Here is a 20,066-nt window from a genome sequence, read left to right as displayed (position 1 = left end):
GTCCCCCAGGCTGCTCGCGCCTGCCAGCGTACTCTCACCCCGTAATAAAGCCCCTGCTCGCAGCTGCAGTCCCGGCATCCCACTCTGCCTTCAAGGGGACCCGTGGGGTTCCTGCCCAGGGCCCCTCCCACAGCAGGGCCCCAACACTCGGCCCCTCCCCCGCCACCTCTGCAGCCCACCCCGGCTGCACGCAGACCCCGGGAGGGCAAAGGCTTCTAGGCCTGCGGGCCCCTGATGCGCTCAGAGGTCCTGCTCCCCACCGCCCTGAGCACACCCCGTGTCCACTGCACCCAGCATGGGTCTGGGGGACCCCCAGAACAAGGGGCCTCAGCAGAGGTTACTCAGGGGCCCTATACAGCCCCGCACAGGTCCTGGGAAGGAAGCTGGAGCCCCTGCCTCAGACGGTGAACAGGTGGAAGTGACCCCCCCCCCCCCCGGAGTTCCTGGTGCCCATACGCCCCCCTGGTGTTAGGTGGTGGTCAGGTCTCCTGCCCCAGGGAGATCCGGTTCTGGGCACCGCCCTTCGCAGGGCGTGGCCCCGTGGGTGGGGAAGGGTGCGACCAGGTACAGTGTGCGCAGACCAGTGGCCACTCCGCCTCCCGGGTCCTGCAGGGGGGAGGGGCGGGCCCCGGGGAGAGGAGGCAGGGGCGCGGCGGGAGGCTGGCCACAGACACACGGGTGGGGAAGACACTCAGGCCGACCGGCTCCCTCTGCTCAGCCTCGCCAGGCCCCTACCATCCTGCCCGGCGAGGGGAGCCCCCAGAGCCCCCCTCATGGGGCAGAGAGCGCAAAGTGAGGGCCCTCTGGGCCCTCGCGGGGCAGAGGGAGGAGGGAAGGAGAAAGAACCACGAGAAGCAAACGCTTTGCAAGGTTTAGTCTTGGCTTGACGAGGGGTGCAGGTGAGGGGTCCCCAGGCGGGGCTTCCGCCCTACGTTCCGCGGGGCCACAAGAACCCAGGCTGGCGCGGGCGGCCAGGGGGCGCCAGCCGGGCGAGATCAGCCGGAACGCACTGATTTCGAGGCTTTGTGTTCATTTCGCCCTCGGCCCCTTCTCGATCGGCTTCCCAATGTCCTTCCCCCGGAGCTTCAGGCCTGCAAGACCACGGCCCGCTGACCCGCGGCCACGCTGCCAGGGCGCCCCCGCGTCCAGCCCCTGCCAGCTCCCAGCAGGACGCCGCCTCCGCACCTGGTTTCAGAAGCAAGCACCCGCCCTCGGCCCCCTCGAGGGGGACGGCCCGCGTGGCCAGCGGGGGGAGGCCCCTCTGCAGGCGGCGGAGACCCGGAGAGGAGGCGGCGCAGTGCCTCACGCGGGGCCTCCGAGGCTTGGGAAGCCCCGCCCCGCCCCGCCCGCCCTCCGCAGCGGGCCCGCAGGCCCGGGGCACTCACCGATGGCCCTCTCGATCTTGCCCAGGACCTGGTTGTTGGGGATGGCGCGCCCGCTCTCGTAGTCCGCGATCACCTGCGGCTTCTCGTTGATTTTCTGAAACAAAGACGCGCTTCGCACCCACGCCGGCCACACCCCCCCCCCCAGGGGAGCCCCCCGGCCAGGCCCGCCCGAGGCCGGCGCTCACCGTCGCCAGGTCCTTCTGCGTCAGTCCCTTGCTCTGCCGGCCCTGCTGGATGACCTTGCCCACCTCCAGGGTGACCCGGTCGTGGTGCAGCTCCTCGGTCTCGCGGTCCAGCTTGGCCGTGTTCTTGGTGATGGAGTGCTGCTTGTTCTGGCCGGCGGCCCCTGGGGCAGGGGGCGAGAGCGTGTCCGGCCCCGCGGCGAGAGCACGGCGCTGGGGGGGGACCCCGGGCCCCCCTGTCGTCCGCCCCGGCGCTGGCCCGACCCTGGATCCCAGGGCCCCACCCCCGTCTCCGGGGGCCCCGAGCGCAGACTCCCGAGGGTGGCTGCGCGGGTACCTACATTTCTTGGACGTTTCCACGTCTTCTCCTCGTCTCTGAGCCGCTAAGATGGCCTGAAAGTCAGAAGGTGATTTTTGGCGCAGACGGGCCTCCCTCGGGGCGCGGGGGCGCGAGTCCCTGCTCTACGGCGCTACCTGCAGCCTCTGCGGCACGAGCTGCAGGGGAGTGGCCCCCGGGGCGCAGCAGACGCCTCCTTTCTCCCCGCTGCCCCCCTCAGCAAAGCGTCTCTGTGAAGCCACCTGCTCTGCTCCCCACCGTCTGAGAAGCCCCCTCACCCCCACCTCTGGTCCGCGCCCCGGCTCTCGCGCGCACAAGTGAATAAAATAAATCTTTAAAAAAGCAACACCAGGCCGCGGCAGCGCCAGGCGCACACCGGCCGGGGCTGCGGTCAGCAGCAGGCTCGAGCCCCCACCCCAGGGGCCCACCCGCGAGCGAGGTGTGAGACCCACACTCGCCGGGCGAAACCCAGGAAGCCAGCCTCGGCCAGGCCGCAGGAGGCCGCCAGCAGGGACGCGCCTCGCCACCGACAGGCACACGCTGGCGCCTCCTGGAAGCGCGCGCGGGAGCAGAAGGGGCCTGGCGGGGCGGCCCGGCCTTCCTCCGGGCATCGGGCACGCAGCCTGCACCCCCCGCCGCTCAACGGCCCCTTCCAGGCGGGCGCAGCGCCACGCTGGCCCGTCCACGCTCCGGAGGAGGGGCTGAGGAGCGGGCAGCCGCGGCCAGAGGTTCTGCCAGGGGCTCTCCCACACCGAGCGCGCGGCCAGCAGGAGGAAAGCAGGGGCGGCTCTGCCCTGCAGGACGGGCCCAGGGCAGGGCCCCGGGGCCGGGGCTCCCGGCAGCTCACCCCAGCCCAGGCCGGGCAGACCCTGAAGGACCCGTCCCTCACGTCAGGCCCCGGCTGGCCCCGCCGCACACGGAGTCCCTCTCCCGCAGCCCCGCCCACGCTGGCCAGGAGGAGCCGAAGGCGCCTCAGGCATCTCCAGGGCCTCAACGGGGCTGCCCCGCAGCCACCACTGCCCTCCGCAGGCTCCGGGGCAGTCAGGCGCCGGAGACCAGGCAGACCCCTGGTCCCGGTCCCTATGGACCCTGTCCTGGCCCCCCCGTCCTGCCCAGCTGCCCCTGCCCCCGCAGGCCCATCCCTGCCCACCCTCCCCTGGCGTCCTCTTCATCTACTGCCCCTGGACCTTGTCCAGGCTGCGCCCAGGCCCCGCCCAACGCCACACCCGCCCCACGGGGCCCTTGGCCTGGCCATGACACCTCCCCCGGGACCCCCAGCCACCCTCGCCTGCTGACCGTCCTGGCCCTGCCCGACACGCCTGACCCTCCAGTCCGATACTCAAGTCCCTGCACCCCCACCTACCCGACCGTTCTCCTCAGCCTGGGACCTGGAGCCCCTCGTGCTGCCCCTCGCACTGGCCCCGTCCAGCCTCTCCCGGTGCCCTGCCAGCAGCTGTCCCCCCTGCTCCCGGGCCCTGCTCCCGCACCCCACCCTGCCCCAGACCCCGCGCCCCCCCAGGCCGTGCTCCCCGCCCCAACCCCTTGCCCCCTGGCCGAGCCCCATGCCCGCCAGGCCCTCACCCCAGCCCCTGCCGTGCCCCCACTCAGCCCCGGTTCCCGGCCCCCCAGCCCCAGCCCCGGTCCCGCGGTTGGCCCCAACCCCGCCCCACGCCCCACCCCCTCCGAGCCAGCGTTCCCCCCCCCAGCTGCGGCCCGCCCCCCCCCAGCTCCTGCCCCGGCTCCGCGCCCCCCTCAGCTTCGGCCCCAGCTCCGGCCCCGAGACCACCCCAACCCCGGCCCCGCGCCCCCCACCCCCCGGCCCCGGCTCCCCCCGGCCCCGCGCCCCCCACCCCCCGGCCCCGGCTCCCCCCGGCCCCGCCCGGCACGGGCCCCGGCCCCGCGCGTGCCCCGGCCCCGGCCCCGCGCCCCCCCCGCCCCGGCCCCGCGGCCCCCGCCCCGGCCCCGCGCGGGCCCACCTGCTTGGACTTGGCCTGCGCGGCCGTGGGGCCCTTCTTGCGCAGCACCGTCACCGTGTCCCAGTCGCTCTCGGCCATGGCGGGGCGCTCAGTGCGGCGGCGGCTCCTGGCCCGGCGCGCGACGCGACGTCCGTCGTCCCCGCCGCTTCCGGCCCCGCCCCCGCCCCCCGCCCGCCCCGGCGTGCCCCGCGCGGCCAATCGGCGCCCGGCTCGCTGCGGGGGGCGGGGCGGCGCTCCCGGGGAGGGCGGGGGGGCGGCGGGCGCCGCGGTCTGCACCCGCGGGGCGCGGGGGACCTCGGTGCGGGGCGCGCCGGCTCCCCCTGTCCCCCCGCGCGGGCTCCCTCGGGGCGGCGGCGGGCCGAGGTGGGGGGGGGCTGGGCCGAGGTGGGGGGGGGCTGGGCCGAGGTGGGGGGGGCTGGGCCGAGGTCGCGGGGGGGCTGGGCCGAGGTCGGGGGGGGGGCTGGGCCGAGGTCGCGGGGGGGGGGCTGGGCCGAGGTCGGGGGGGGGGCTGGGCCGAGGTGGGGGGGGCTGGGCCGAGGTGGGGGGGGCTGGGCCGAGGTCGCGGGGGGGCTGGGCCGAGGTCGCGGGGGGGGGCTGGGCCGAGGTCGCGGGGGGGGGGGGCTGGGCCGAGGTCGGGGGGGGGGCTGGGCCGAGGTCGCGGGGGGGGCTGGGCCGAGGTCGCGGGGGGGGGCTGGGCCGAGGTGGGGGGGGCTGGGCCGAAGTGGGGGGGGCTGGGCCGAGGTCGCGGGGGGGGGGCTGGGCCGAGGTCGGGGGGGGGGGGGCTGGGCCGAGGTCGCTGGGGGGGGGCTGGGCCGAGGTGGGGGGGGCTGGGCCGAGGTCGCGGGGGGGGGGCTGGGTTGAGGTCGCGGGGGGGGGGGCTGGGCCGAGGTGGGGGGGCTGGGCCGAGGTCGCGGGGGGGGGGGCTGGGCCGAGGTCGCGGGGGGGGGGCTGGGCCGAGGTGGGGGGCGCTGGGCCGAGGTCGGGGGGGGGGCGCCCCGCCGGGCCGAGCGCGGGGGCGGGACCTGCTCTAGCGGCGGGTTTGCTCGAGGTTCCTTCACCTAACTCTTATTCACGCACATCGGGGCGCGGCCGGGGGCGCGGGCCGAGGCAGAGGGGCGCGCCGGCGGCCCCGGGGCGGGGGTGGGGGCGGGTGGGGGGGCGGATCAGGGCGGGTCCCGGGGAGCAGGTCAACGCGGGTCCCAGGGGGGTCGGGGTCGCGTCAGCGCGGGCCGCGGGGGTGCGGGTGGGGGCGTCGGGTCAGCGCGGGCCCGGGGGGGGGGTGCGGGGGGGTCAGCGCGGGTCGGGGGGGGCCGGGGGGATCAGCGCGGGCCCCGAGGGGTGCGGGGGTTCAGCGCGGGCGGGGGAGGGGGTGCGGGGGGTTCAGCGCGGGCGGGGGAGGGGGTGCGGGGGGGGTCAGCGCGGGCCCCGGGGGGATGCCGGGGGTTCAGCGCGGGCGGGGGAGGGGTGCGGGGGGGTCAGCGCGGGCCCCGGGGGGTGCGGGGGGTTCAGCGCGGGCGGGGGAGGGGGTGCGGGGGGTTCAGCGCGGGCGGGGGAGGGGGTGCGGGGGGGTCAGCGCGGGCCCCGGGGGGTGCGGGGGGGTCAGCGCGGGCCCCGGGGGGTGCGGGGGGGTCAGCGCGGGCCCTGGGGCGCGGCCGCGCCTCAGGTTCTGTGACGTCCTGGCGACCTGGTGATTCTGCGTGAAACGGAATTTAATAAACTTACAAACTTTGAAACCAGCGCGCGGGCGCCCGCAGCCGAACAACAGTCCGCGTGAAGCCCGCACCCGCGCCTCGTCCGCTGAGGGGAACGGGCGCTTCACCCGCACCGCGGGGCGCGCGGGGCCGCCTTTATAGGCGGAAGGCGGGGAGGGCGGGGCCGCTGAGGGAGCGCTCATTGGCCGAGAGGGAGCGTCTTGGGCGGGCGCAGCCTCTCATTGGCCGGTGGCGGCGGGAGCACTTCTTATTGGCGGCTGCCGGTGACGGAAGCGTGAGGTGGAACCCCCCCCCCATGGCACCCCCGCCTGGAGGCGCACCCCGGCCTGCTGGGGCTCCGCCGCGCGGTCCCTGCTGGGGACGGTGGGAGGGAAACCCGGGCCATGCCGGCTTTGTTGTTTCTCTTTGTGTGTTCGCGCCCTCCTCGGGGTTATGTCTCCGAATCCGGATTTAAGTAGGTGCCATTAGCCCTGAGGGTCACTGCAGGGGGGTGCAGCAAGTAGGCCCCCACGTTTCCTCGCCTCAGTCTCTTCAACGTCTTCATCGTGTGTTCGCTCGTGTCACTTGGATCTTAATATCATGGATTTACAGAATTGTTGGGATTTTTTTAAAGGTTTCTTTATGCAGGGCTCCCAGGTGGCACAAAGAGTTAAGGCACAGCCTGTGGAGCTGTTCACAGCCGCCACAGCACCAGCCAATCCACCAGCCAGGGGGAAACCCGCGCGGCCAGGCAGACCTCGCCTCTCTCGCCCGCTGCTCCCCTCAGCAGTGCACTTCAATCTCCTGTTCGCTCCCGCTCTGTCTCTGGTGAATCCTCTCACCCCCCACCCCCCCACACATACACCTCTGGCCTAAACCCCGGCTCTTGCATGCATAAATAAATAAATCTTTGGGGATAAATTTTTTCTATTTATTTGTACAAGAGCTGGGTACACGCCAGAGGTGCAGGAGGGTGAGAGGATTCCCCAGAGACAGAGCAGGGAACAGAACAGGCAGACTGACTGAAGCACACTGCTGAGGGGAGCAGCGGGGAGACAGGAGAGGTCTGCTGTGCCATGTGGGCAGCTCCCTGGCTGGCCAGGGATTGAACTTGCACTGCAGGGGCTGCGGACAGCTTCACAGCGCTGCGCTCAACCACCAGCGCCACCAGGGAGGCCCTGAGAAGTATGTCTTTACCTTCAGAGAGCAGCTTCCTGCACTGAGGATGAAAACTATGAAGATGGCTTTGCTAGATCAGGGGCACTCTCCCCCCCCACCAATTTTCAATATATTTACAAAACAATTCTTTAAGGGCCCCCCTGGTGGCACAGCAGGTTGAGCACCGCCTGTGAAGCTGTCCACAACCTCTGCAGCACGGGTTTGATCCCGGTCGGCCGGGGAGATACCCACATGGTGCGGCAGACCTCTCCTGTCTCTCCCGCTGCTCCCCTCAGCAGTGTATTTCAGTCCATCTGCCTGCTCTGCTCCCCAATCTGTCTCTGGTGAATCCTCTCACCCTCCCGCACATCTGGCCTGTACCCCAGCTCTTGTATGTGTGAATAAATAAATCTTAAAAAAATTCACTTTATTTATTTAGGCATACAGCTGGGGTGTAGGGCAGAGATGGGGGGTGATGGTGAGAAGATTCACCAGAGACAGACTGGGGACCAGAGCAGCTGTCATGCTCCTCACCCTCCAGTCTAAACTGTTCTGAGCTGGCAGGACACAGCCTCAAGGCGGCACAGGGCCTCGTCTAGAGCTCCCTCCTTAGACTCCAGGCTGAGTTGGGAGCAGCCTGCAGGTCAACCTCTTCAACCTCTAGCCTGAGATGGGGCCGGCCTTCTGGTCCACTCCTCAGCCTCCAGGCTGAGCTGGGACTGGGCCGCTGGTTGACCTCCTTAGCTCAGGATGATATTGGGAAGTGCCCTGGCCTACCCACTCAGACTCCAGGTTGAGCAGGGGCTAACCTGCCTGTCGACCTCCTCAGCCTCTATGGTTAGGTGGGGCTGGCCTTGGTACGACCATCACTCCCTGGCTCCAGGACAGCAGTCTCAGGCTTGCGGCGTCACCTCACCCCCATCTGCAGCCGGGTGATGGGAGCCTCCTCCACGCTGCTCCGCCATTGCTGTCTTCGGAGAAAGGTCTGTCCTAAATGCCTCCTGCTCTCGGGGGCCCACCCGTGTGTTCTGGATGTGACTGTCACCAAGCCCGTGGCCACCCATGTCTGCCCTGAAGCCGCCATGTGTCCTGTGGCCCTGGGTGGCCCCCTCCAGGTGGCCCTGGGCTCTGGTCTTGCTGCGCCGAGCCCGGAGTCAGGGTGCGGAAAGCTGAGCCTGTGATCGCGGCTTTGCCCCGTGTCTTCTCCCAGAGTGTTAGTGTCCCGGGGCCCCCGTCATGCAGGCTGTGGTGCACCTGACGGCGTCCGGCAAGGGTCCACCTCCGCCCGCCCCAATGTGCATGACCAGCTCCCCCCGCAGAGTGCAGGCAGGCCAGGAACAGTGGGACCAGGCAAGACCAGGGCAGTGGCTGCTGTGGATGGACGTGGCAGGGCTGGGGGCACCGGGCTGGGCAGGGTGGAGGGAACCCGGCCACCCAGAGCCTCCTTGGGCACGTGGGCTGGCCGGCTGGCCATGAGGCAGAGGGCAAGTCCTTGCAGAGGGCAGGTGCTGTGCAGAGGGGGGTCAAAGCCCTGCGGGCCCTTGGATGGTGCTCCAGGAACAGGCTGGACATGCCCCAGGCAGCCCCTGGGACCTGACCTCTGCCCACCAATGCCGACCCACTCTTTCCTTCATCCCGCCTGCAAAGGCAAGCAGACGCAGGTCCCAAGGAGGCCGGTGCGAGCGGGGACCCAGAATACCGCTCCTTCCCGGCCCTCGCGGCTCTCACCTGGCCTGGCATTTGTGCTCTGAGCGCAGCTGAGGCAGGTGGATGGTAAATCACTAAGGGAATTTGGCTGAGCTTGTCTCTGGGTGGGGGAATTTGGGGTGATCTTTTGCTTTCTCCCCAGTACTTTTCTGTATCTCACAGTCGCCCTCTGCTGGGGCCTTGAGCGTGTGCTGATGGGTGAGAGCGCCGCCGCCGGGCCCCTCCCCAACACGATCCGACTCTTAGTCTGCTCCCCACTCAGCAGGGAATCGGGGTGCACAGGCGTGGGAGCTCAGCTCTCCCCTTGGCTCAAGGAGCACGTGGTGGCTGGGGTCCTTCCCACTCACCTCACCAGGCGTGGGGGGGCAGGGGCTCCCCTGCAGGGGACCCCAGCTGGGGCCAGGCTTGGCGCCTCCTCCCTGCAGTTCTGCCCCCAGCTTGACTCCTGGCCAGGTCCAGCTCCGAGCCCAGGAAGCTCGGCCTCTGCCGGAGCTGGGGCTGCCGGAGGAGCTGGTGGCTGTGCACATGAGGGGGCAGGGGTGCAGGGGGAGCCCCTCCTGGCACCCTGGCAGAAGTGGTGGCGGGTCTTTCTGGAAATGCTGGGTGGAAGACGGCAGAGCGGATTGAAACTGGCTTTCTTCAGCGCCTGTGGCCCGGGCTGACCTTCAAATAGCTAAGAGACGAGGAAGAGGAAGGGGCCGCTCCCGGAGAGACACGGCGTACTAGTGGGGCATCTTGGAGGGCTCCATGGGGCCTCCGGGCTGGGTCCTTCCTGCCTCTGGCCGGTGTGCAGAGGCCCGGCGGGCAGGTGTGCCACCATCAGGCAGGGCAGGGGCTGGGGTGGGGCGGGACTGGCCTCTGGGAGCCTCCAGGCAGAGGTGGCCGCCGACAGAGCCTTGGTGTCCGCCAGCCTCTGCCCTCTGGAGGGTCTGGAGGGCTGTGGGGGCTGGGACAGCAGCGGGGCCTGAACTGTCTGTGCCCCCTGCTCCCCTGGGAGCCTGACCCCGGCCCTCTGGGGCTGCCCCCGCCCGTCTGCGCTGAGTTTTGCTTTCTCTTTGGCAGGAAGGAACCTGCTAGGGAATCCCCGTTGTGAGTCACCCTCCCCAGGAGACCCCTCTGCCTGCAGGGCGGTGCGGGCAGGGGCAGGCCGGCCACCCCGCGGCCGCTTGCAGGTGCTCCCTCCCAGGGCCCCGCCCCGAGGGCGTGCTGGCCCCGCTCCAAGGCTGGACCCTCGCGGAGCCGCCCAGGAGCGCGGGGCTGCGGAGGCCTCTGCCCAGGAACTCGTGTCTGGACAGGGAGGGCGGGAGCCGCCGCGCCCCGGGGCAGGAGGCCGGGCCCTGTCAGGAGGGTCCCTTCCTTCAGCCCCGCCTGGGCAGGAGAGGCCGCCTCCCGCCAGGGCCAGCCTCGGTGGCGCGCTGCAGGGGGAGCCCGGGGTCCACGCTGTGGGGCCGGGGCCGCTGGAGGACGCCTGCGAGCAACGGGGCGGCGGGCGGGGACCGCGGACAGCGCGCGGGTGGACGCAGCGTGGCCTGCCACAGGGCGCGGCCCCGCCGGCCGCCCTTCCCGCCCCTTCCCCTTGGACGGCCCGCGGCTTGGGGCGCGCGGCCTTGGGCGCGGGGAGAGCGGCCCGCGCGGGGCGCAGAGGCCGGCGAGGTGTCCGGGCCGCCGGGGAGGCCGCCCCGCCGAGCGCAGCTCGAAGCGTTCGCGGACACGCGCGGCGGCGGCCGCCTAATCCCGGCGCCGGGCGGGCGTCGCGGCGACCCAGTGCTGGGCGCTGCGGCGCCCGTCTGCGCCCGGCGTGCTTCGGGGCACCCCGCCCCCCCCGCCCCCCCAGCGAGGCGCGGCGGAGCCCCCGCACCCGGCCCCGCCGCCGGGTCAGCCGCGTGGGAGCCGCGCGCCCCTCGCAGAGGCGGGAGGAGGCCCACGCCGCGCAGCTCCGGCCAATCGGCGCGCGCTGCGGCTCCCTGCCCGCGTCCGGTAGGCCCGCGCGGCCGTCCGTCAGGAGGGCGGGCCGAGGCGGAGAGACCGCCGGCCAATGGGCGCGCGCTGCGGCTCCCCGCGCGCCTCCGGTAGGCCCGCGCGGCCGTCCGTCGCGAGGGGCGGGGCGGGCCGTGCGGCCGCGGCCGGGCGGGCGCGCAGTTCCGGGCGCGGAGGCCGCGGTGAGCGGGGCGGCGCGGGCCGGGGGCGCGGGGCCGGGGGCGCGGGGCCGGGGCCGGGGGCGGGGCGCCGGGGCGCGGGCGGGCGCGCGGGCGGGCGGGGGCCGGGCGGCCGCTGCGGGCGGAGGGGCCTCGCGGGGCGTGAGCCGAACTGAAAGTCGGGGCGTCCGGCGGAAAGTTCGCGAGCGCGGGGCTCGGGCCGGGCCGGGCCGGGCCGGGGCGGCGCGGCCCGGGGGCTCCTCACGGCCGGGGCCCGCGGGCGGGGGCGGCCCCGGGGCGGGGCCGTGGGGGGCCCGGGGGCCGGTGTCCTCCCGGCGGGGCCGGCCCTGGGGGCCGCGCTCGGGGCGGGGTTCCTGGGGCGGGGGTGCCGGGGCTGGGCGGCCTTTGGGGGCCCCAGGGACCCTCTGGTCGACCTGACGGCTCCGCCTCCCCTCGGCAGCCGGCCGGCCCCCCAGGGCGTTGGAAGCCGGGGTGCCCCTGGCTCCCGCCCCGCCCCGCCCCGCCCCGCCGGGTGTCCTGCCCGGAGCCCCGCAGGATGGAAAGCGCGGAGGGCTGCCTCCCCCCGGGGCGCAGCGCAGCGAGGGGGCACCCCGCGCGAGCACGTGTTTGTGTGTCCGGCGGAGAGGGTCTTTGACACCCAGCCTGGGGCGCCCTGCGGGGGTGGGGAGCCCAGGGCGGTGTGTGCTGGGGCAGCAGCTCTGCCGCCCGAGGGGCGGACCCCGCCCTGCAGACCTGGCTGCAGAAAGGGGGGTCTAGCCTGTGCCCCGCAGGCCGAGGCCCCCACTCTCTGTTAATTTCTTTCTGGGCTCCAGCGTGACCCTCACTCTGCAGAGCTCACCGTGTCCTGAATCTCAGACCCTGGGGGGACGCTCCTCCTGCGGCACTCGGGGCAGCTGGACCGCGCCTGGGGCACACCTGCGCAGCTGCTCCCCTGCACCCCTGCCTGGCTCCAGGCGGTGTCCTCTGCAAAGGCCCAGGGCCCGAGAGGCTGACCCCCCAAAGGTTTGCCGACGCCGTGTCCGAGCCGGTGCAGCCTGGGATGGCCCCTGGTTGGATGACCCGTGCACCGTGTGGCAGGGACACCGGCCCCAGTGCCGTGCATGGGCTGCTCCCCCGAGGGGCTTCGGCGGGGTCTCTTGAGGAGTGTCCAGATGTCCTGGGGCGACCCTGGGCAGTGTGTGCCTCAGGCAGGTTGCCCCACAGCCTGCTGACAGGTGCTCAGCACCCACATGTGTCCTCCTCTGTGTCTAGAGTGGCGTTGAACCCCATCTCTGGTGTGGGGAGCCTCCCACCTTCCAGCTCGGTCCCTGACCCAGTGCGGCCCCAGGGGCTGCAGGGCGGGCGTTGGCTGCAGGAGCAGCAGGGCCAGGGAGAAGTGGGGCCGTGTCCAGGCCAGAGCCCGCAGTGGGCGCCCTGCTGGGAGCCGGTGTCTCTGGAGCCCTGCATGCCCAAAGAGCGGGCGGTCGCTGCCCCCGAGACAGTGGGCAGAGGAGGCTGACCCAGCGGAAGGGTGCCCGGGTGGGTGCTGAGACGCCCCAGCCCCCAGGGCCGCTTGCGGGCGAGGACACGCTGTGTCAGCAGCTCTTCAGGGTGGTCACCCACTTAGGACAGACTGGGCCCCGCCGCTGAACATGCTGCTCACCTGTTCCCCACGGGGCGCAGCGCAGGAGGGAAAACCCTGGGGGCAGCCAGGGCTGGTGGGCCCCACACCAGCTCTGCCCTGGGCACGGGTCTGGGGAGCTGCTGCCTCCGCCTGGCCATCCTGGTTGCTGGGCACCCTTGGCGGTGCTGGGGAGCGGGGTGCCGGTCTGCCCGGCTCGGGGTGTCTGCAGACACTTGTTGAGTGAAGGGCCCAGGTGGCGAGTCCGGTGCTGGGCCTCTCCTGGAGTCCGGGCGGCCTGGGGACGCGCGTCTGTCTGTCTGTCTGTCCCAGGACCAACCTGCATGCCGGCCAGGGAGGCCAGGCAGCCGCAGTGCCCACGCGTGCTGACCCTGGCGTGTCCATCCTCGCAGCCTTGCACTTGCGCCCACCCTGAAAAAGCCTCCGGCTGCCTGTGGGAGCGAGGGGCCTCCCGGGCCCTGGAGGAGGTGGCAGCAGGGCTGATGGCCGCGCCTGGAGCCGGCTGCCCGCCCAGCAGTCTGGTGCTGCAGGACCGCGGCGAGGGCTGGGCTGCAGCCTCCGGGCGGTGGGTGGACTGGGCGTCCTTGCCCCTCCTCTGCCCCGCCTGCCCCGCCAGGGCTCGTGCCGTGGACCTGCCCGGGCCGAGCAGGGTCTCCGTGGCGGGGCGTCTCGCGGGCCCAGCCCGGGGCAGCGCCGATGGTGGGTGAATCCCACGGCACAGGCCTGTCTGGGCCCCCACGCCCAGCCCCCCCCACCCTGTCGGCGCGCAGGCCCGCGGAGGACCTGGGGCCTGAGGCGGCCCGTCCATCCCCTCCGTGGCAGGCGGCCCGCAGCAGAGGCCCGGCCAGGGCCTCCGGGGAGGTGCAGGGGCCAGCCGCCTGCCCGAGCCCGGCTCCCCTGCGGGGAGGTCAGCCCCGCCCCGCAGGCTGCCCCGAGCTTACGGTGCCCTCGGGCGCATGGCCCCCCGCGGCTTCCGCGCTGAGCTGGGGTGCTGTCTTCCCAGGGCTGGCGGACCTGGGGCCGCGTCCCCATGGCTGCGGCGAGCGCCACCCCTCCCGGCTCCCTGGGCCCGCTGCAGCCCGGCTTCTCCAGGGCACTGCTGGGGACGCCGCCGGAGGACAAGTACCTGTGCTCCGCCTGCAGGAACGTGCTGCGCCGGCCCGTCCAGGCCCAGTGCGGCCACCGCTACTGCTCGCACTGCCTGAGCAGCATCCTGAGGTGCGGCCCGCGGGCGCGTCAGGGTCCCCCGCGCTCCTCCCGCCCCGAGGTTGCCGCGAGGGCGCTGCTGCGGGCTGTTTGGGGAGAGGGGTGCGGGGAGGCAGGGCCCCCACCGGCAGGGCCCCTCGTCTTCAGCTTCCGCCGCGTGGCCCTCTGCGGCCGGCGCCGGGGCTCACGCGCTTGCCCCCCCAGCTCGGGACCGCAGAACTGCGCGGCGTGCGTGCAGGAGGGCATCTACGAGGACGGCGTGTCCATCCTGGAGAGCGGCTCCGTGAGCGGGGCGCGGGGGTGGGGCGGGGGGTGCTTAGCAGGTGGCCGGGCCGCCTGGCACCCGGGCCGGGGACGCGGGAAGGGGGGACGTTGACCGCGACCCTCTCCCCGCAGGCCTTCCCGGACAACGCTGCCCGCAGGGAGGTGGAGAGCCTGCCGGCCGCCTGCCCCAGCGAGGGCTGCTCCTGGAAGGGGACCCTGAAGGACTACGAGGTAGGTCCGCGGCGCACCCGGCCTGGAGCCTGCGCCCCTGCGTTGCCGGCCGGCCCTCCGGCCCTCAGACTGCCGAGCGCAGAGCAGGACGGCGCCCCGGGTGCCCACGGGGGCCGGGGCGGGGCGGCCACGTGCGCGCGGTTTCCTCGAGTCTGTCTTGCTGTGCAGACGTGGTCACGGCGGACGTGTGAGGCCCCCCCAGCTCTGGAGCTGCCCCAGGCTGCTGCGTGGGCCTGGATGGGGTGTCTGCCCCGGTGCTGGGCCTGATGCTGGCGCCCCCTGGCCGGGGCTGGGGTCTGGCGCTCCCCCCCTGCTCCGCCTGAAGGTTTCCCTGCCCGAGCTGCGTGTGGGGGCAGCTGGGCCTCGGCTGGGCCCTCTGTCCTCTGGGTGGGGACGTGGGCGGGCGCAGGCGGCCCTGGGCTATGCCGTCGGGGCGCTCCGGCAGGCCCGGCGGGCGAGCCCGTGGGCGCGGGAGGGGCGGTGGGCCTGGGCCCTGTGGGTGCAGAGGCGGGTGGGGTCCCTGCCGCTGCCTGAGGAGCCGCCCCGGCGGCCCGAGCCTGGGGCCTGGCTGGGAGCAGGGCCCCTCTCTGGGGCTCACCCACAGGCCCTGCAGACGCTGGGCGGAAAGTCCCTGGCGGGGCGAGGGCTCCGGAAATCCCCGTGAAGGGTTTGGTCACGTGGGGGTGGCCGTTCTGGGACAGAGCCTGGCCTTGGAGGCGCTGCTGAGACCCGAGCTGGCGGGAGGCCGGCCAGCAGGGGGTGCTCCAGGGGGGCTGCCCAGAGGGAGCACCAGGGGCCTCTGAGGGGGCCCCCCCCCCACCCCATGCGTCCAGTCCCCAGTTCTCTGTCTGCGTGAACATTTCTTGGGGTTCTGGCTGAGGTGACGATTCCCCCCCAACCTCGCGCTGGTGGAGCTGCTGCTCCTGGCTCTTTTTTCTTTTTGAAGATTTGTTTCTGCATGTAAGAGCTGGGGCGTAGGCCAGGGGTGAGAGGGCTCCCCAGAGATAGAGTGGGGCGCAGAACAGGCAGATCCACCGAAACACACCGTTGAGGGGAGCAGCGGGGAGACAGGAGAGGTCTGCTGCGCCCTGTGGGTCTCTCCCTGGCTGGGGATGGACTCGGGCCGCAGGGACGGCCGCTAGCTCCAGAATGCTGAGACTTAATCCCTGAGTCCCCGGGGAGACCCCCGTTTCTGGTGCTTGTTTTGCCCCACCGGGGCAACTGTGCAGTGGACTTGGCCCTGCCCAGTGTGTTCCTCTGCCCCATGCAGGCTGGGGTGCAGTCTGAGTTTTCGGGTGAGAAACCCCAGGGTTCGGGCCCCACGTCTGGATGCCGAGCTCGCGGCGGTGCGGGGCTTCTCTCTGGCTTCACTGAGACTGTCCTGGGGCCCAGCGTGCCCAGGCGGGGCCCTGCTGTCCATGTGCAGGCCCAGGTGCCCTGCCCGGGAGTAGGTGGAGGTCACGGGGGGCCAGGATGTGTACCCAGCAGGGTGGGAGGCAGTCGCCAGGCTGCGGTTGGTCAGTGGCCCTTGATGGAGGTGGACGCCGGGTGGACGTCTGGGAGCCAGGTCCCCTTCCCCCCTGCAGTGTTGGCCTGGCAGAGCCCTAGGGCCCCGCCCTGTCCGCCCGCTGGTCTGGGTGCTGTGGCGCTCGGGGACATGTCCCGGCTGCCGTGGGGTCCCAGGAGGTGTGCAGGGCGCGTGTGCGGGCGGCACAGGGTCAGAGGGCGGCAGGGGAGCACTTGCGTCTTAAGTTTGTGCCTGCAGCAGCAGCAGCAGCCGAGGCCCGGGGAAAAGCGGGGAGCAGCGTCGGGAATAGCAGGGAGCAGCTGGGGACACAGCGCGGGGAACGGCGTTGGGAGTCAGCAGAGACTGAGCGGGTGGGATGCCGCAGGGGGCCGAGGGTCTGATGGAAGGAGTTTTGGGGGGACAGCAAGTTCTGCGGGGGGCTGGGGAGGCTGCGCCGGGCTGCTGTGAGCCAGAAGAGCAAACCAACCTTCACCTCGGGGCTGCTCACCCTGCCATGTTCTTCGGCCCCTTCTCGGTGGACTCCCAGTGCCCCCTCTGGTTTCTGTCTCCCCAGCCCTGGCCGCGCAGGGCTGTTGGGGTGACTGGTCCCTTTCTGTCTGCTGAAGGGCGGGAGGATGCAGCTCTGTGGCTGCCAGACCATCAGGTCCCGCCCGACGTCCCCGCGGCCCCTCCCGCTCTGAATTCCCCCTGCGCGGCCTCGGGCTGGGGCCAGGGCCCCGTGTGGCTGTGTCAGGCTCCATCGCGGCGAGGCGGCGGGCTGAGGCGTGCCGCGGCGTCCCTGCTGTGTGTTGCCCAGTGCGGGCGCAGGCCGGGGTGGGGTGCTCTGCCCATGGCTCCAGCCTGCCCCCTCTGCTGAGGCCATGCCTCCTGTCACCAGAGTGGCCACGAGGGACACTGCCCATTCGCGCTGACCCCGTGCCCGGCGTGTAAAGGCCTGGTGCGCCTGGGCGACAGGGAGCACCACGAGGAGCACGAGTGCCCGGGGAGGAGCCTCAGCTGCCCGCACTGCCACGCGCCCTGCTGCCGAGCCGACCTGGAGGTGAGGCGCGGGACTGGCGGTGCGCAGGGGCTGCTCCACCTTGGAGGAGGCCCAGAGCCGACACCTGCCCCGCCGAGCCCTGCGCGGCCCAGCGCGGCCTCCCTCTCCCCGCCGACCCTGACAGGAGCCGGGCTCGTGTGGCCTGTCCCCTCGGGTTCTGTCTCCAGCGTCCGCCTCGGCGGCTGCGTGCAGGGCGTCCTCATCGCCGTCCTCTGCCCCCTCCTGCAGGCACATTCGGGCGCCAGGCGCTGCAGCACCTCCTTGGGGGGCTCCCGGGGCTCCTCGGTCGGCAGGGGACCGGGTGGCGCCCCACCTGTGTTGCCCAGAGGCTGCGCAGAGCCATGCGCCGCCTGACGCCCGCCTCTCGCCGTAGGCCCACCACCAGGCCTGCCCCCGGAAACCCCTGGCCTGCGACGGCTGCGGCGCCAAGGTCTCCCGCGAGCAGGTGGGCGCTCCTGGGGCGGGGTGCTGTGCTGGGGGGGCGGGGTGGGGCGGGGCGGGGCGCCCAGCCTTGGGGGCAGGTCCGTGGGCGCCAGCGGAGTGACATGGGTTCTGGGGCTCCTGCCCAGTTCCAGGACCACGTGAGGACGTGCGGCAAGTGCCCTGTCCCCTGCCGCTTCCACGCTGTTGGCTGCCCCGAGATGGTGAGTCCGGGTTCCCGGAGGACATAGCTGGGCCCGGCCAGCCTGACCGCCCTCCCCTACCCCTCGCCTCCCGCCTCCGGGCTCTGTCCCGTCTGCTTGTCCCCCTTGTCCTGGTGCCCTCGTGGCGCCTGGCTTCGACCCCCGTCGGTGAACACGTCCCGCACCTCCCGCCCCAGCCCAGGCTGCTCCCTCCCGCCCCAGGCCCGTGCGTGGGGGCAGCAAGGTCGGACGAGCGCTCGGTCTCGTCTCTGCGGCGCGTCCGGCTCTGTGCTGCGGGGCCTGGGGCAGAGGCAGCGAAGGGGAGGATGCCACAGCGGCACCCCCAGACCAAGCCTGGGCGGGTGGCAGTTTGGGGTCGGGTGGCTGCAGACGGTGACTGTGGGCTCCCCCCCGTCTGCGGCCAAGGACACCCAGCCCGCCGTCTCCGCAGGTGGAAAGCGAGGCGCGGCCGGAGCATGAGGCCCAGCGGCTGCGGGAGCACCTGGCTATGCTGCTGAGCAGCCTCCTGGAGGCCCAGCGCCTCTCAGGGGGCAGCCCGTGTGAGTCTGGGGGCCGGGAGGCCAGCACGCCGGAGCTGGTGCGCAGGTGTGAGGCCCTGGAGAGGAAGACGGCCACCTTCGAGAACATCGTATGTGTCCTGAACCGCGAGGTGGAGCGGGTGGCCATGACCGCCGAGGCCTGCGGCCGGCAGCACCGGCTGGACCAAGACCGGATCGAAGCCCTGAGCAACAAGGTCTGTGCCGGGCAGGGTGCCCGCGCCCCCCGGGCCGGAGCTTGGGGTCTGAGGTAGTTATGGCCGCCCCCATCCAGCCCGAGTCTGCGCCCTGTCTCCACCGAGGGCCCTTCTGGAGCTACACTCAGCTGGCCAGGCTCCCGGGCGCAGGGCTGCGGCCACCCTTCCCGGCTGGGACTGCGTGGGCCTGCCTGTCCCGGAGGGCTTGGGAGCTGGGGTGGGGCTGCGGCCCGAGGAAGGTGGCTTTTTGGGAGGCCCCTCGGCAGGTGGGTGGCCCCGGGCAGAGCAGGCAGCCGGCCAGCCCCCAGGAGCCCTCTCGTGTGGGCCAGGTGCAGCAGCTGGAGAGGAGCATCGGCCTGAAGGACCTGGCGATGGCCGACCTGGAGCAGAAGGTGCAGGCCGTGGAGGCCTCCAGCTGCGATGGGGTGCTGGTCTGGAAGATCTCGGACTTCGCCAGGAAGCGGCAGGAGGCCATCGCCGGGCGCACGCCTGCTATCTTCTCCCCAGGTGTGGCAGGGGCTGGGCTGCGCCAGGGCGGCTGGGGGGCCCCCCCTCACACCCCCGGGCGGGTGTCCGTGCCAGCCCGACTGAGGCTGCCGGGTCTTCGGGCCTGACTGTGGCGCCACCCCCAGCCCCGCGGGTCCTGCGCAGAGGGAGGGCTCGGAGTAGCCCAGCAGGTGCCCCGGGGCCTGCGCTGGTCGGCTGCGCTGCCCCAAGCGTTCATGCATTTCCCCGGTGGGGGGCCACTGTTGGCCGCTGGATGGGCGGCTCACCCCCGCCCCCGCAGCTTTCTACACCAGCAGGTACGGCTACAAGATGTGTCTGCGCGTCTACCTGAACGGGGACGGCACGGGCCGCGGCACCCACCTGTCCCTCTTCTTCGTGGTGATGAAGGGGCCCCACGATGCCCTCCTGCGCTGGCCCTTCAACCAGAAGGTGCTGGCCAGGGCTCCAGGGGGGGCGTAGGGTGGGGGGTGCTGCCCCGGGTGGACCCGAGTCCCTGCCCTCGGGTGCCCAGGAAGCCCAGGGCCTGTCTGCGGCAGGCGGACGGCGGAAGCTCGGAGACCACCTTCCCCGCCACGCTCCTCCAGGTGACGCTGATGCTGCTGGACCAGAACAACCGGGAGCACGTGATCGACGCCTTCAGGCCCGACGTGACCTCCTCGTCCTTCCAGCGGCCAGTCAGTGACATGAACATCGCCAGCGGCTGCCCCCTCTTCTGCCCCGTCTCCAAGATGGAGGCCAAGAACTCCTACGTGCGGGACGACACTGTCTTCATCAAGGCCATCGTGGACCTGACGGGGCTCTAGGCCTCCCTGGGGGGCCAGTGGCGCTGGGCGCAGGCCTCTGGGGCCTGTGCTGCCCTGAGGGGCCCTGGGAGCCCTGGATGGTGGCAGTGGGGGGCGCCCACGTGCCCACCGCCCCTGAAGGCTGCAGAGAAGTGGTCATTACACCCCGTGTGAGGAATGGCGTTGGCCCTGGCCTTGGCGCGACCCTCTGGGGACCCTGCCTGCTGGACTGTGACCCCGGGCTCGCGGGGCCTGGGCACCGGCCGCCTCCATCCTGGGGGACCTGGCCTGAGTGCGCAGGGCCTTCGCCTGCGCTTGGGGGTCTGCCGGGCCCTGACTCCCCGCTTAGTTGGCGGAGGGCTACGGGCGCCTGGGGCTGTGCAGAGAGCTGGGGCGCGTGGGGCGCATGGGGCCCCGGCATGGCTACCCCCTCGAGTGGGCGCAGGAAAGCGGTGCGGGCAGGGTCTGTCCCCCAGGCGCGTCCCGTCTGGAGCCACGTGTTTCGATTAAAGGAAACGCCACAGACGCGCTGGCTGCTCCTGCTCTCAGTGCAGGCCGGGGGGGGGGGGGGGGGGGCTCCTCCTGGGGGCGGGGCCTCTGGGCCTGCCCGCAGCTGCCCCCCGCCCCTCCCCCCGCTCTGGGGGCCCTGGCTCAGCCCTCCGGGGCGCTGGGGCTCCTGGCTGCCACTGCGGGGTCCCCTCACTGCCGCGCAGACGCTGCGGGGCTCTGTACGCCCATGGGCCCCGCCGGACTGCTGCGAGGCCAGCGGTGGCCATGGCCTGGCCTTGACCTGCCTGCCCGGCTGGGGGCACTGGCCAAGCAGGCTGTTTCCCTTGCAGCGAGCCGCGGCAGGATGCGCGGACAGCCCTCCATGGGGGGTGGGGGCGCCTCCATCTGGGGAACGTGGCCGCCAGGTCCC

General features: G+C 72.7%; 2 protein-coding genes across 2 annotated transcripts; one reads left to right on the top strand and one right to left on the bottom strand.

The window, feature by feature from the left end:
- Window positions 1-857: 857 nt before the first annotated feature.
- EDF1 (endothelial differentiation related factor 1) lies at window positions 858-4,007 on the bottom strand. Its single transcript, XM_084238428.1, has 5 exons — window positions 3,881-4,007; window positions 1,909-1,960; window positions 1,571-1,731; window positions 1,386-1,479; window positions 858-1,091 (listed from the first exon to the last, which is right to left on the bottom strand). The coding sequence occupies exons 1-5, from the start codon at window positions 3,956-3,958 to the stop codon at window positions 1,030-1,032; spliced, it is 447 nt and encodes a 148-aa protein (XP_084094554.1). The 5' UTR covers window positions 3,959-4,007; the 3' UTR covers window positions 858-1,029.
- A 9,236-nt stretch (window positions 4,008-13,243) lies between these two features.
- On the top strand, window positions 13,244-19,331 carry TRAF2 (TNF receptor associated factor 2; the record flags this gene model as incomplete). Its single annotated transcript, XM_084237296.1, has 10 exons — window positions 13,244-13,431; window positions 13,624-13,702; window positions 13,816-13,914; window positions 16,320-16,481; window positions 16,855-16,926; window positions 17,051-17,125; window positions 17,556-17,858; window positions 18,188-18,365; window positions 18,646-18,794; window positions 18,950-19,331. The coding sequence occupies 10 exons, from the start codon at window positions 13,244-13,246 to the stop codon at window positions 19,166-19,168; spliced, it is 1,524 nt and encodes a 507-aa protein (XP_084093422.1). The 3' UTR covers window positions 19,169-19,331.
- Between the last annotated feature and the right edge of the window lie 735 nt (window positions 19,332-20,066).

This window comes from Talpa europaea (genome assembly GCF_964194135.1).
Source record: "Talpa europaea genome assembly, chromosome: 7".
NCBI classification, from domain to species: Eukaryota; Metazoa; Chordata; class Mammalia; order Eulipotyphla; family Talpidae; genus Talpa; species Talpa europaea.
This window is presented reverse-complemented; position numbering and strand designations above follow the sequence as displayed.